Source organism: Panonychus citri, unplaced genomic scaffold (assembly GCF_014898815.1).
Source record: "Panonychus citri isolate SS breed McGregor unplaced genomic scaffold, ASM1489881v1 Contig00077, whole genome shotgun sequence".
Classification (NCBI taxonomy): domain Eukaryota; kingdom Metazoa; phylum Arthropoda; class Arachnida; order Trombidiformes; family Tetranychidae; genus Panonychus; species Panonychus citri.
This window is the reverse complement of record NW_026515482.1, coordinates 2715336-2732555: the sequence shown is the minus strand read 5'-3', so window position 1 is coordinate 2732555 and position 17220 is coordinate 2715336. Positions and strand designations below refer to the sequence as shown.

General features: G+C 29.9%; 1 protein-coding gene across 2 annotated transcripts; it reads left to right on the top strand.

Annotated features, from left to right (window-relative positions):
• The first annotated feature begins 1450 nt into the window (after positions 1-1450).
• On the top strand, positions 1451-16597 carry LOC128386872 (DNA-binding protein D-ETS-3-like). 2 transcript variants are annotated; one of them, XM_053345978.1, is made up of 5 exons: positions 1451-2925; positions 11064-11147; positions 15400-15444; positions 15515-15774; positions 15919-16597. In XM_053345978.1, exons 1-5 carry the CDS (start codon positions 1959-1961, stop codon positions 16252-16254), a joined length of 1692 nt encoding a protein of 563 aa, XP_053201953.1. In that variant the 5' UTR covers positions 1451-1958; the 3' UTR covers positions 16255-16597. The 2 variants fall into 2 exon arrangements, with proteins under 2 accessions (XP_053201953.1, XP_053201954.1); XM_053345979.1 differs by lacking the exon at positions 11064-11147 and having other exon boundaries at positions 1453-2925.
• Positions 16598-17220: the final 623 nt, after the last annotated feature.

Here is a 17220-nt window from a genome sequence, read left to right as displayed (position 1 = left end):
AGAGAAAGAGAAAGAGTAAGAAAGAGCGAGAGAGAGAGAGAGAGAGAGAGAGAAAAGTCGACGCGCGTTTACCGTTATATTCTTATGGCTCTTTTCTTGCTCTTCTTTTTTTCTGTCCTCTTTCCACTCTCCCTCCTCCTCTATGGTTAAGTGATCAGAGAGTGAGTGAGAGAGAAAGATGATGATGAGAGAGTTAAAACACGCGTCATCTTCCCCCTCTTTCATCATCTTCTTCTTCTGAAACATCTTCTTCATTATTCGTGAGCCACCATCAACATGAATCACGAATGATCCGGAAGTTGCGAAGACAACTTTGACCTGAGGTATATTAACACGGGTTCTTGTTATTATTATTATCATCAACGATATCTATAGACTCGGAAATTGAGTCATTTGTTGGGAACCATCAATGATAATGATGATGATAAAGATGATGAAGATGGTAAAAGGCAAAAAGTTTATAAATATATATTTCTCTCTATCTCTCTCTCTCTCTCTCTCTCTCTCTCTCCTAGCAAAAGCATCATCATCATGATTACTATGAAGATGAAAACAGAAGCCACGTGATCCCTTTTATTTGAATTCATTTTTTTCATCATGCTACTTTGAATGATGAAGATGAAGACGATGATGATGATATCAAAATGCATTTCATATTTTTGGCTCATTGTTTCATATTATCATAATCAGTTTTGATTGTTGTTGATCGTAACCATAAAATGTTTTAACATAACCAATAACAATAATCATAAGCCTAATAATCATAATCAAAACGTTTTTACATTATCTTCATCTTTTCATATCTCTTCATGATGATGGAAATGAGGGGGGTAGTGGGGTGGGAAGATGATGATGATGATGATGATGAGAAGGAGTAGGAGTAGGTGGTTGGAGAATCTTTGACAAGCCTTTTATTATCATTGCAGAAAAGTTTCTAGGTTAGTCTCAGTCACTTTGTTTTCCATATTCATCTTCCCATCATTCCTCCTCCTCCTCCATTATCATCATGACCTTTAACCTTTTCCCACCAACATCATGATCCACGCATCATCAATGAGAATCAAATGAACCCTATATTCATTTCATCATGTAACTGAATTGATTCAATGAATGATAACTTTTATAACTAACATTTCATTTGATTTTTTTTCACCAAATTTTCATCAAATTTAAATTGCTAATTGTGATTCATTTTTGTTAAATTCACAATTAAATGAACTTTTTTTCCCTCTTCTCTGATTCCAAAATTTTTCAGCCAAAATCAGAAAACTGAATAAACATGATTTAAAAGACTAGATTAACGAGTGACTCTCTCTCTCTCTCTCTCTCTCTCTCTCTCTCTCTCTCTCTCGATCGCTCGCTCCCTTTAACAATATTCTTAACTCACTCCTCGATCTATCCGCATCTTTGCCGCTCTCATATTTTTCTCACCAAACTGAGTTCCGATTTCTCAAGTTAAAGATTCAACTAAATGATTTTAACAATTAGTTAATTGGTAGTGTTTGTTATTACGAGATTAACAATTAACTAATTAACTAAACTCCTTAAATAGTATTAATATTGAAAGCTTATAATAACAATAATTTCCAATCAATTCCAATTCCACCTGCTATTCAACTGGATTTCCTCTTCTCCCCACAATAAGCTCCCCATTCTCATCATTTTTACTCCTCATCTTCCTCCTACTTTCTCTCATAGTCATCATCTCTCCACCATAGATACCATTTTATTGAATACAGTGTCATAGTAAATGTATAGTGTCAGAGCATCTTCATCTCGCTGTTCATTGTAACTCTCTCTCTCTCTCTCTTCCCACTGGCTCTCTCGATTTAACGTCCAACACCCTATTCATCCTCATCATTATCAACAAATAACAACAACAAACCTTAAACAAAGTTTTTTTTTGCCAATTTCATTTCATAACGTTAATTGGTGATTATTATTATCAACAGATTATCATGCCCATTTCAAGTGAACAGTGTCAACAATTAGAATCAAATTTTGATAAAGTTAACAAATTACCTTCATCCATCTCCTTAGCTTCACCTTATTCATCATTCTCATCTCCATCTTCATCATCATCATCATCATTATCAACAATATCCCAAGTTTCCTCACCACAATCACCAACATCACCCAACAATATCAACAAAATAATAACAACACCAAGCAAAATAGAACCACCAAGTCCACCACCGCCTCCACCACCATCAACTAAACCTTTCCCTGATTACTCCCGGGATATTGATCCAAACATGTGTCTCTGCAATATAACAAGTGATAATCATCGTTCATACACCACAACGAGCATACCCACCACCCAAACCACTCCAACATACACTAGTGCTGACCTTTATCATCGTTTCCATCCTCATTCATTTTCATCATCATCTCAATTGATCACCAATAACCATCATCATCACCATTCATCTTCACCCTACAACAACAACCACCTTCATCCAATCCTTACCTCTCCATCCTCATCTTCATCCTCTCCAATTACATCAACCACCTTGTTAACCAATAATAACAACACCAATATAAACAATTATTCACCAATTAACAGTTTAATTGATGTTAATCCAATTTCTTATAATCCAGCAAATAATATTGCCTCTTTAAACTTGATCACCAACAACAACCTGATTAACAATCCAATAATCCCAACCTCCAATTCAAATGGTAACATTAATCCTAATCTTAATCATGATCATTCAGATACAAATGGATCAGTTAACAATTTATTATCATCTACATCACTTATTGTTGATCCAACATCATCTTTACCTCATCATCACTCCCACCATTCATCAGGAGCATCTCGTCATCATCATTCATCATCATCAACATCCACATCAACAACATCATCTTCATCTTCTTCCTCATCAACCAAAGAGTCAAAAAAATCCTCATCTTCATCCCAAAGTAAGAAAACAAAAATAACTTTTTTTCTAAATTTTCGCAAGTCATTATTTCATCAGAATCGCTCAAGTTTTCCAGAATTTATCATGAAAATTGTGACGACCATCAATTGATTTACTTATCAGCACTAATTTTAATCAACTTTCGTTCCAAAATGATTTCATTCTAATTGTAACCATTGCAAAGATTAAAAAGATTACCTCATCATGAAGATTATCGTTAATCATCATGAGGTATTCTGATTAATCCGGTTAGGAATGAGCTCACCTTCCTGAGGTTTTTTTTTCAATTGACAAGGAAGTTTATCTTTCCGTTTCCTCTTAATCGTCATCATCACCATCCGATTGATTATTATGAAAAATTTAACAATAAAAAGTAAACAATTTAGTCTCAATCTGCAAACCTAAATAAATTTCAACCTAAAATTTAATCACAATTTGATTATAATGTTTATCTGGTTCATTAATTGTCACTGATCATAAACTTTCAATCAAAACAATATCCAAACAATTAAAACGTTTATAAATTCAATTTCCGGCAATTAAAACAACAAAGACAATTGGTTGGAAATATAAAATCCCCTAACAATTAAAACTAATTGTTTATCATTGGTGAGATTATGAAAACTTAATTACTAACTAATTCTGTGTTTCAATTTTTTGCATTACAATCAAATTGTTAAAAGTTAGTCTTAATCATCACAATCAACTGATAGCAAACAGACACACAATTAACTAGTTTTTTTCTAATCAGATTAGATAATTTTAGCCCCTAATTAGTGATTCAAACTAATTAGTTAATTGTTAGTCTACAAAACGGAAAATCTGAAAAATTAAGATAACAAGTAAGAATCCAAAGCAAATTTATCATACTAATCAGCCTCTTGAAGACGAATCTTTTAATTGGATTTAATTTTCAACGAAATGATTAGCGTAATTTATTTTGATCGTAAATTAATCATTAGAACTTATCGAATTCAAGTTGGACAGTTCGAGTTTGTTTCTTTAACAAAATCATGCTAAAGAAAAACGTTTAAAACTAATGATAATAAACAAACTATGATAAGATTGATGATAAATATTAAAGTGAATGTAACAATTAAACACATCAAAACTATCAACAACAACAACAATTAACAATCAAAAAGTAACAATCATTATGATGACATAAAAAAATAAATTGTTATTATCATATGAAATAATATATTTATTACCAAGGAGAAACCATTTATCATAATAATAACGATGATTTTGATTAACAATTGGTCCAGTATATTGACAATGATGAGAATCGACTAACTGTGACCAGAATTAACTGGATTAACTTATTGATTTCTGATTGATATCAATAAAATAAAATGAGAAAGTGATAGGATAAAACGAAGAGTAAAAATTATCCAATATAATAAAAGGAGAAAAAATGAAAAAAAGTTCTAATCCAAATACAGATTCGAGGTGACGGTCAATCAACGAGATCAGAAAAGATCCAAAAAAATTGAATGATTGATTGCAAATAATAAGTTTCGATGTTATGAAATGGATGAAGAAAACAATCAGTTACAATCAACGGGGTGATCTTAATAATCACGCCTGCATTTTGTTTAGTTAATAACAGAAAACAAACTAAATCAGTTGATTACCTTTGTGACCATTGGTCAAATGTTATGCATTATTATTAATTCAATTTGTTGATTGTCAACAAGATATAATAGTAAATATGAATGGAGTGTGATGATAATCTGAAAGGATAATGAGAAGGGAGTAAAACCGATTATGTATTAACAGTATAAAGAGTTACATATGCAAAAGAGTGAGAAAGAGAGAGAGAGAGTGGGTAAGTAGTGAGTAGAGTGGTAAAAAAGATGCTACATCAAAGTGACATTCACACCCTATTCAAATGTAAACAATAAAGCAGCAAAAAAGGCTTACCAATTGATGGAGATGATAAAAAAAGGATAAATATTATTCAATCAATTGGAGCTTTTTGTTTGACTAATTTTTTTTATGTATATATTTGTTATTATATTACCATTGACCTGTATTTTTGTTTTGGTAAACAACTTTTGACCATCTCACCCGAGATATATACTGGTCATTATTATCATCATCAGCCACCTCCTGACAAATAATCATCATCATCATCTTTGATCCTTAAAGTCACGCGACTTATCATCATAATCATTGTTATGCTAATTCAAAATGTTGAATCGTTTTCATATTTTTCCTTTGGTCAGTTTTGTAATAATAATAGTTATCCATTGGTTTTGTTTTCTCCTCCTTTCCATTTCTGATTGTTCTGGACAGTTTGTTCAGTGGACATTATTATTATATGATGTTCATGATGATGGTGATCATCATCAACATGATTAATGTACTCTCTCACTATCAGTATATCTGATTACTGAATCATTGTCACCATTAAATCAACATGATATTTATTGTTATCCAGAATTTCAATATCTTATTCAGTTGATTTTATTTCTCTCTATTATTATTGTTATTTTTGATTTCAATGATAACAATGATGATAAGTTGACCTATTATTGTTATTGATAAATGTTCATCCTATCATATCATGAATATGATAGTTTTTTTTTGTGGGTGTGAGGGTGATGATGATTTCTATGAATCTCTTATGATATATTGATATATTTTCATAATATCAAAATAAAAGATGATAAAAAATGATCAGTAGGAGTTTTTAAGATGAGATTTGTGATGATGATGATGAGCATGATAAAGGTTATAATATAAAGATAGCCTGAGGTGATAAAAACCCTCTAACCATTTGGATGTCACAATAATGATAATAAAAATGAAACTTGACCAATCCTTTTCCATGTTATTGACCATCCTAATCTTGCCTTAGGTTATTATTATTATGATAATGATTAAAAGGTGAGGGAGGATGAATAATCATCTAGATTAATGGTAATCTGTTGGTATTTAAATGAATCAGATTAACTTTCATCTGATTTTCATATTGATCCTCATTTTTTGCTCACTCATTGTAATATCTTTTTGTAATTTGATTAATTAATTTTACACTGATTGTGACAACAATTAGCTTAAAAAGTCAACATTGGTGAATAATTTAAATCATATTATTATTACAAACAATCAAAAAGATAGTTAATCAAATGAATTGTTTTTTTCTGTTTATGAGTTAATCTTTTTTTTTGTTATCCATTTAGTTAATTATTATAAACAATTAGCGATTATAGTTTAACGCTGTTACTTTTGATTACAATTAATATTATTATTAATTAACCAACCATAGAGTACATATACTTTAATTGTTATCATTAATCTTGCTGATTATCATCATGATGGTTAACTTAGTTTTTTAATCAATCTTTTTTTTCACTTGATCATCAGAAAAACTTTTTTTTTGTATAATCACCATGAAGATGATGAAAAAAAGTGAGAATGAGAGAGACATGTAGAGACACTAACGGGATGATAATGAAGATAATTTTGATGATGATGAAAATGATGATGAAGGGCGTTATGTGATTATCTTCGAGTCATTAAACTTTCAATGAGATTTTATATGTTGGAAGGAAAATTTTTTGTTCCATCAAAACATTTCAATCGAAACCATATTGTAAATATTATCATCATCATCTTCACAATATCATCACCTAAATGTCCTCAGGGTATTAGGGTGTTAGTTTAACACCATTATTATCACTTACTGGGTGAAGGTGAAAAGTATCGATGATCGGGTTGAATAATAATAATAATTTTCCCTCAGGCGATTACATTTTTCAAAATGGAATAATAAAAATTGTTTTGACAACTTTTTTTCGAGGAAAAAAGTTTCGAACTTGAAATAAACCCTTTCAACATCAAATCGACACATCAACAATGATTAGCATTGTTGGTTTTACTATTTTTGATTGTTGTTATATTAAATTATCATTACTATTTAATGGGAAATAATCAAGTTTTGATTGTAAAATCAAAAATTGATTCATAATTTTAACTCAATTCAAATTCAATTGAATGTTTTTTTTTGTTACGAAAAAGTGACAATTTTAAATCATTATTAGCATTTCCTTTATCCATTATCATCATAATCATGATGATGATATTGATTATTATCATCACCATTTCTGATTCATGAGCTTGTTAATCATCATCATCATCAAATCCCCAGAATGAAATTAATATTATCATTAATTTAATCATTCCCTGATTTGGTTCCAGAATATATATCACAAAGTGACATGGAATTGATTTCATTTCTCTGACATTATTACAACAATTAACTCATGCAATTAAACCATAATGGTGAAAATTAATGATAGACTTGTAATCATTATCAACAAATAGTAACTAAAACAGAGACACACACAATTGAATAACAATTAAAGGTAACAATTAACTCTGAACGTGTTGTATCAATTTGTTGTATTGTTTTCATTTGAAAACAAAAACAAATTTCAAATATCAATCGATTATTATGTTTAATTTGATCACAATTAAACTCACAATGATATCTAACTGTTATAACTAAATTAAGACTAATTAATGTAAATTAAATGTAAATGATAAACACTATTGTTGATCATTTCAAGTGTATCATCATAATATCAATTGCAATTGACATTATGCTGATTGTTAAAAAAAAGTTTCATTATCTTGAAACTTTAACAATAAACAATTGATTGTTGATGTCATACATTTGGTTGATATTTACAATAGTTGATTGTTAATCATAATAATCAATTGATTAAATCTTTGAACATTGAAATGTACTTATTACCCTGAGCCCTTTAAATGATAATAATAATACAAATCACTGTTCACTTATTTACTATTTGTTAATCAATTTAACCCAAATTTTACTTTTCGAGGTTCATTTTAAATAGTTAGTTAGTTACAATTGAATAATAATCAATGTTAATCATGATCAACGTTGTGATTAAGTCACGTGCCATTGGTACACACACTCACTTAGTTAAATCTTCATCTCATGTCATCTTTATCCCTCAATCACTAATCCTAATCAACATGGTGATAACAATTGATGATTATGATTAACTCAAATTGTTGCTGATCCCAATTTTTTACTGTTACTTTTCAATGGGAATCTATTTAAGGTTATTCAATTGGAAGAGAAGAAAAAATTTCTCTTTCAATTTTTATGCTCTCTTTTTATTCATGTCAGTGGGGTGGGAAAAGTGGGTGGATGATGGTGGAAGATGATGATGATGATGATGATGATGACAGGGTAAACATTACCATGTTGTAGCTATTCAATTCAGCTTCAATGATTTAATCACAATTAACTGATTATCCATTGTGATTATTGTCATACTGTCTTTTATTTAGATTCATTTAACATTTTGATTGTCCTTTTTTTTCTTACCTTAATTGTGATTAAGTTTTGTTTTATATCAAGTTGATTAATTAATTGTTCGTTTTACTATTACCTTTACACTATCATAAAAATATTCTGTTGATTATAATGACAATTTAATTTATCTAATTCTCCGTTGATTGTTTTCTATCATTAAATGATAATTAGAATGATGAATAAATGATTTACAGTTAATTGTGTATTCGAATCACGAAAATGGTTTTACAATCAATTCCATTGTAATTATTAATTGTTACTCTCTCATCATCATCATCATCATCATATCTCTCTCTTTGGTAACAATTAACTTTCATCATCTTTTTAAATCATTGAGCTTTCAATTAAATGTAATAATCTTTAATTATCTCAATTGGAAAGTAATTAACTAAAAATATTGCTCAACAATTAGCCGCTATTACAATCACTCGTGGAGATAATTAAAATGTATCAACATTATTAACAGTGAAAGTGGTGAAAGATTAATTCAAAATTTCAAGCAATCAAAAGTAAATTAAATTATTTGCAATTCAAATTTATGACAAACTAATGATTGAAATGTGAAAACAATTAGCAAACAATTAACAAAGATAACTTAATCAATGATAGATAAAAACTGCCAATGCTGCCATTGGAAAAGGGAATTGTTAACAATTAAAATTAAAAGTGATAACAATTGATTATGTTAGTTAATTGTGTTGGATTAAATTGTTGAAAAGTTTACATGAAAAAATGAAATTGATTGGAAAGCAACGTAAACATTATTAACTTGACATCCAATATTTGATGAACCATGAACATTAGTATAGGAGGAAGTGGATGAAGATGAAGATGATAAAAAGATGATGATTCTAAGAAGATGAAACTTTTATAGGACATGATCAAGTTTATCATCTTCTCTCCGTCTCTCTCTTACTTTATCATCATTTTGCTCTTTCTTTTTCTTTTATGTTCTTTTTTTTTGTAGATTCATTTTTCATCTTGTTCTCATTTTTTTTCTTCATGTATATTTTGATTCTGAAACAGGAAGACTGAATTTCGAGGGTGTGGTGGGGGTGGAAACTGTCAGTTTATTTGTTGTTTTTTCTTCCATGATAGAACTTCATTTTTATCTCTTTATCATGTTTAAATATTTTCCTCGTTGATTAAGATTGCGACTGATTAGATTTTCATATTCATTGTCTTTTATCATCGGCACGAATCATGAACATCATGTTTCAACAAAATAATCAATTTTTTTTCTTGCACCAGGATAGTTTTTTTTTCTTCAATTCTGACTCTGTTTTTAATCAGAATCAGAATTTATTATTGGATAAATTACTTTTATTATCATTATTATTATTATTATTATGGAAATGATGATAAAGATTGACATTCATGTGATAAAGTCAATTATTATTATCATGATGATGAGTGAAAAAAAATTGAATCAACAACACGCAGGATTAATTTCAAATAGATGATGTTATTAATAAATATGATTCAGTGATGGAAAAAAAAGTTCTGATGATGAAGATAAAAAGATGATAATGAAAAAAAAAGTTAACGAAGTTTTTTTCAGAAGATAAAGTGATGAAAATGATGAGTGGAAGATGAAAAGAAGGTGGAACTTGAATTTTATCGACTTGTTATCTTTCCACCCTGCGGAGAAAGTGGGTGGAAGAGGAGGAGCAGCGGGTAAGATGTTGGGTGGAGGAAAAGAAAGAAAAAGAAAGAAAGAAAGAAAGAAGAGAGAGAGAGAGAGAGAGAGAGAGAGAGAGAGAGATAAATAATCGAAAGAGAAAGTAGAATATTTTTCTCTTAGTTTTCTCTGTCTCTTACTTTCTTTTCTCTTTCTTTGTTAAGCTCCGCCTTTTGATTGATTTAGGAAGAGAAAAAGAAAGAGTCGAGATGATGAAAGGATGAAGATGATGAAGATGAAGAGAGAGATAACTTATATAGAGACATTATCGTCTATTGGTCGAAATGTTCACCATATAAAAAGGTCTCATCCCAGCACATACTCTCTCTCATACACTCTCATCTTCATCATTTTCTCACCCTCCACCATCATCTTCATCTTCTTTGTTACCATGGTGATCATCTTTCTCTCTTTCTTTTTCTCTTTCTCCTTTTTTTCCTGATCATCATCATCATCATTTCATAAAACTTTTCCTCTCTCTATGTTAACTCAATGTGATAAAATAATAATTCAATCCCTGGTAAAAAAAATACGAAACGTTGCAACTAAAACAGTAATTAAAAACTGCTAATTATTTATCAACTAGTTTAATAACCTAATTAACTGGATTAACTAATTGTTCAACTTTCTTTAAATTGTCTATATGTTTGTGTTGATATTGTATTAAAGTTTCACTTTGAATTAAATCAGTTGAAATCAAAATCGTCGCAATCCTTTTTTTTTATTTGCTTCCTCTTCATCTGAAACAATTTAAAAGTAACAATTAAATTTAATTGCAATTGAAAATCATGATACCCACAAGCAAACGAGATTCTTATCAATCAGTTTCATCTGATTCTGATTGTGAAAATTTCTGTTGTCCTCCCAAATCGTCCCGATCTTCATCCTCATCACAAGGTGATTATTATTATCATTGAGAAAATTAATGAACCAGGAACCAGAACGGAAACGGAAAACAAAAGAAACTCAAAATCCATTTTCAATATACTAATTTCCGTCTCTCTCTCTCTCTTTCTTTTTTCTCTTTCTTTTTGCTTATCATCATCTCTTCCGCATCCGTCAATATTTACCGTTATTTTCTTGGTACCATTTCCAGGCTATTCACATACACCGATAACTGCGATGACGAAAACATCCTCATTGGATTCATATACTTATCCACACATCAGGAATATGCAAGGTAATTAACTTTAATCAGTCAACTGATTTAATCATAAAAAAAATTTACAGAAGCAAAAATCAAATTAAATTAATTGTAAGCAATTTCTATTGAATAATTTACAATCTAACTAAGTTTATCAAGTCAAGTTAATTGTTAGTGTAACGATTTCATTTAAGAGTTTTGATCAAAATCAATTTGAAATTGATACAAGTTAATATCTTTATTAGCCCTCAGGCTAATTACTGTCAACCTTTAAGATGAAGATGATGGCGTGTTGGTGACAATCAATTTCATGTCGAAATTTTTGAAATTTTTTCATCTCATTTTTGACAGAAATAAAAAAAAAACCTCAAAATTGTCCCACTTTGACACTTACAGGGTGGCAAAGTGGGAGTGAAACGGAAATAAATTGTCAACTTAATTTAATCATAATATTGTTGATGAAATGATTTGTGATTAAATAATGATAACAACAAATCCAACAGGGTAACAATTGGATTTACAAGTTGAAAGTTACAAATTTAAAATTTACCTTCAATCATTGACGATTTGATTTAATTGTCATTGATTGTGATTCAAATTTTTGAGACAATCAATTTCTCACAAATGTTAATAATTGTAACTAAATTTAGTTGAACACTTTTACTATTCCAATAATTGTTGATAATAATGATGAATGAATGGTAATTATTATTAGTGAATTAAATCAACAGTTGACAATTTATTTTGAGAAAAATATTAAATATGAACAAAGCTTAAGGAGAGACTAAGAATTAGATTGATGGATTGATGGTGATGAAGATGAGTAAAAAAAAGTGATGAGGATGCAAAGGAAGAGCCCAGTTAGGACCGGAAGGTTGTTGTTAAGTGTCTAAAGTGATAATATTGTGGGGAGTTAACTCCCCACCCGAATAAAAATATTAGATAATATTTATATACATAATATCAACTGTGTGTGTTTTATAACTATCCAAAGGATATCCCTTAGCATCAACTTCCTTCCCAATGTTATCCTATCAACTTCCGTAAATATTATTTTCAAGATCTTAGACAGAGAAAGAGAGATAGAAAGTGAGAGAGAGAGAGGGAGAGGTGAGGGTGGATTAGAATTAAGGAAAATACTAAAATAAGAGATGAGAGATGAAAGTGAAAGTGAAAGGGGTGAAAAACTGGGTGGTAAAGTTTTCGCCATCATTTGGAATCATGATTATCAGAATAGTCCATGAATTCCAATGGAACTTCAGATGTATAAGTTCATATATACTTTTCTCTTGAGATCTATAAGAATCTATTGGGTGGAGTGGGTGGTGATGAGAAGATGAAGAGGATCATCTAGATTTTCCACTTATATGTTTTCATTTTTGATTCTTGTTTCCTTAACTTCCGTTTTTCGTTACCCTCAAGATATGATGATGATGAAATTTGGTGGAAAAAAAATTCGAAATCAAATTTTCATGATGGAAAATTTTTCTCTCCAAACTTTTTGATTTTCACTTGATTTTCAGATTAATCAGTTTGCTGAACAATCACCAATAGAATGTTAAATTGTTCTTAATAGATCAGCTGATTATCTTTGATTCTCTGGTGAGTTAATTAACAATTTAATTCAATTGTGACTAACGAATTATTATCATTAGTTTATAACAATTAACTTTGATTAATTATCATCTCTTTTAATGTTTTTTTATTCTGTCTCTCTATTAACTTTTTTGTTAATTTAATGGTTGGGAAAATAAATTAAGTCAACAATTAAATTCTCAATCATTTTCTTTTCCTATATGATTGTGATAATTAATTGCGATTCTTTAATCTATATTTATATAAATATTAATCGTGATTCTTAGATTAACAATTAAGTTTAAATGGAAAAGATTTTTGGTTTAATAAGTTGAATCAAAATTCAGTGAGTTTGATATCATTGTTGATCAATATTTTGATTTGAATCATTGATTGATTGTTAGATTATGAAATTTGATTCTGGTGAGAAATCAAATTGATTCCAATTGATTAATATCAATAATGAGTAAATCATCAATCAAGAGTAAATAACAACAATGAAAAGCTACACACATAAAGACAGGATATTATGATGATCAGTTGACCAACTAATGTCTAATTCAATGGTAACCCTTTTGATTATTATTATGATTATTGCGTGGTCATTATCAATTAGATTGCTGGACAACCCGTTGAGGTCACTTTGATTTACAATTGAAGATGAGGATGAGGATGATAATATGAACAAGGAATGGAAATGTTATGCTCATGTCAATCGGTTCAATAGATTGAATTAATGGGAAAGAGATGATGATGTGGGGGAGAAGTGGGTGGGTCAGGGTGGACGAGGGAAGATGACATTTTGGGAAAGTCAAAGATGATGATGGTCAAGTCAAAGAGTAATAGTTTCAGCTTCTCTCTCTCTTTCTCTCTCTCTCTTTCTCTGTGACTTTGGGGTGTTAAAAGGATTTGTTGCTTTTTGAATTGACCAAAGGTCAGTTGTTGACTAGAAAGAATGATGATTGACCAAGAAAAGAAGATGTAAGGATAATGAATATAAAAGAATATAATTGAGATTAGAATTCGAAATTTTTTCTTCTCATTCTAAGATTAATCTTATTCTTTCATGATGATGATTATCATTGTTAATTGTGATTCCATTTACTCTGGTTATTAGGATCTCTCTCTCTCTCTTTAATGGCTTATTGATATTCTTATCATCTTGAGGTTTCTATTTGTTGATTATCATCATGTTCAGATGATGATAATGATGATTGGAAAGATATGTTTTCCACAATAATCTGATCACATGTTGGTCAAAAGATGCTTTTGACAATGTTGACCAACATGATAATGATGAATCTTATGAATTAGATAAACAGCTAAATTGATTGATCAAAATGGTAATCAGAATTACAATTGTTTACTTATCAATAAAGTTGATTAACTAATAAATCTCAGAAAATCATTAATTCTAATCATCTTGATAATATTTACATTGGACATTGGTAATCACAATCATGCTCATGATAATGAACTAAATTGTTGATTCTAAATTATCATTAAGGTGATTTTATCAACAAAATTAAAAAGGTACATGAATGACATAAATATATATTATCTAAGTGGTCAAGGAGAGATGAGGAAAGATGGACAATCGTCTTGTGTAAACAAAAGTATCAGTTGACCATCAGATTTGTAAGAGGTCAGTTAATGAAAGATAAATGAAAATCATGTTAACCAAATACAAGGAATTAGAGTTTATCTTTATCATTATTGTGATTAGATTTGATTGTGTTCAAGGATAATGATTAAAGGGATGCGGAGAGTTGAAAATGTCATCAAGAAGTAAATAAATATCGTAAAGATAAATAAATAGAATATAAAAAAAGGTCTTTGAGGTCAGTTTTGGTCAATTTATTTTCTTTCAGAATCTTCAGTCAACTATTCAGATTCCAATGAATGTTCAATATCGTTTTTTTTACTTTTGTTGTTCATTCAACATTCTGATCATTTTCAATCTCAATTCAATTGAAAGATGATGATGATGATGACAATCAGCATGATACAACATCTTCATCATCAATCGTATATGTATGAAGAAGATGAAGATAATGATCTATTTTTTTTTCGAAACTTTTACGAAAGATATTCTCCATTTCTATTCCTCTTGCCTCCCATAAAAGATGATGATAGGAGAGAGAGAGAGAGAAGATGATAATAAGAATGATTCTTTTTCTATCCTTTTCTCATCTTGTTCTTCATCTTCTTTTATCACAATTGAACAAAGAAGATGAAGATGATCATGATAAAGAATAGGAATGGAAGATAGAGAAAAAGAGAGAGAGAGAATTGTAGAGAGAGTCACATAAGAAACCGGAAACTAAGTCCATGTTTCGATTGTGTAGATGATGATGATGATCAGGGGGAGATGATGGTGGAGTGGAAAGAGGGTGATGAGGTTATTTCAGGGTGGGTAAAGTGCTCAGTCTACTGAATAGAGGGAGAGAGTCCATGTTTATGTAGCTCATCAATTTTGTCTCATTTTTTTTTGTTTCTCTTAATATTTATTACCATCTCTTCAGTTAGATGATGATAATGGTTAACATTGGGGGTGGAAAATCATGAAATTATCTGTCAGATCTGAACTTTTATCTCAATCTTTCATTAGATGCTAATGATTATTGTTGATTATTGATTCGAGTTCATTGTGTCTTCTTTTATCATCAAACTAATTGTGCCTCATTTTTGCTCTGTTTCCCTTAATCTTCAGATCCTTATCCATTTTTATCATCAAATGGACGACTTACAACTTCAGGTAAGATTTAGATAAGATAAAGATTAACTGGATTAGTTGAGGATTAATGGATTAATTTTTTCCACTTCAGGATCAGGACAAATTCAATTGTGGCAATTTTTACTTGAACTTTTAGATGATCCAACAGCCAAACAATGTATCATCTGGGATGGTAATGATGGTGAATTTAAATTAACTGATCCAGATGAGGTCGCCCGCCGGTGGGGTGAAAGGAAAAGTAAACCAAACATGAATTATGATAAACTGAGTCGTGCCCTCAGGTATTATTATGATAAAAATATAATGACCAAAGTCCACGGGAAAAGATATGCATACAAATTTGATTTCCAGGTAACGATTAACTTATCAACCATTATCATAAGTGTTTTATGAAAAGGCAATTAAATTGTCAAGAAAATTGTAAAACTATGATTATCATAATGTTTAATTTTCTCTCTGTTTTTTTGTTATTTATTTGATTTAATTATTTTCCAGGGATTAGCTCAAGCTAATCAACCCGCACCACCCGATCCATCAGCCTACAAGGCTTATCCATCAGCTGAATTTTTCATGCCTCCCCCTGGTTATCATCATCCAACCACCCCTAAGATTAACTTTGCCGCAGCCTCATTGACACCCTCCTCGGGAACCGGAAGTATCTTCAGTCCATCAACAACCTATTGGACCAGTCCAACCGCAGCCGCTGCAAACCTTTACTCAAATATTGCAGCGGCCTCACATCATGCAACAATGCCTCATCATCATCATCATCATCATCACCACCCCTCTCATGTTACACCTCATATTACATCTTACACACACTATGCATGATGATGATGCTCCCTCACTTCATCCTCATCTTTCATCCTCATCCTTCATCATCTTCATTCATATTGAGATGGTTAAAATATTACACACAAAACTTATGGAAACCACGAAAATCCCAAAGCAAAAGGTTAATCAAGTTAATCAGCAACAATTAAAAATAAACCAATTTGACAAATTAAAAAAAAACAAACCACAACCTTAATTGTAATCATTATGTTAGTTGATTGTTTGCATTTTTTAATCACAATTAATGCAAATCCAAATATTGATGTACAAGGATTTTAAAAACACAGATAATACAAAACTAAATTAAACAATCAATATTATTATTATTAACTTATTATTATCTCAATTAGTTTGATTGCTTTCATTTGATTGACGGTAAAATTTAATCTCAAAGATGATTAACTTAATCATTTGGATATATTGATTGGCTTTGATTATTTGATTACTTTTTCATTGGAAATATTCAATTAGATTTTGACTTTCATTTTGAGATTAATTGTTATTAATGACACAATTAATTGATGATGGTAAACATATTAATGCATTTAATTTGCTATTAGTTAACAATTTAAATAGTAACAATCTGATCCCTTGAGGGTTAATATGATATGATAATAAATAGAGGTAAACATTAGCAACGATTAAGCTTTAACCACACAAAAGTTTTATCACAATTTAATGTCAACCTTTAGATAGTAATTTAATTAGATTAACAATTAACTGGTTAAATAAACTGTTGATTGAAGTTGTTGATAATCAAGTGATCAAATTTTTCAAAGGCAATACTAACAATCACCAAAGGATTTGATTAAATTGTTAACGCGTGTTAAGGGCTTGGTTATTGGTCCCATTTGGATTAACGGAAGGTGATTAAGATTAGGATGAGGATGAAGATGAAGATAAAGATATGTTTTTTATTGTCATAATAACCGTTAAGAGGATTAATAACTCCCGAGGAGCAAA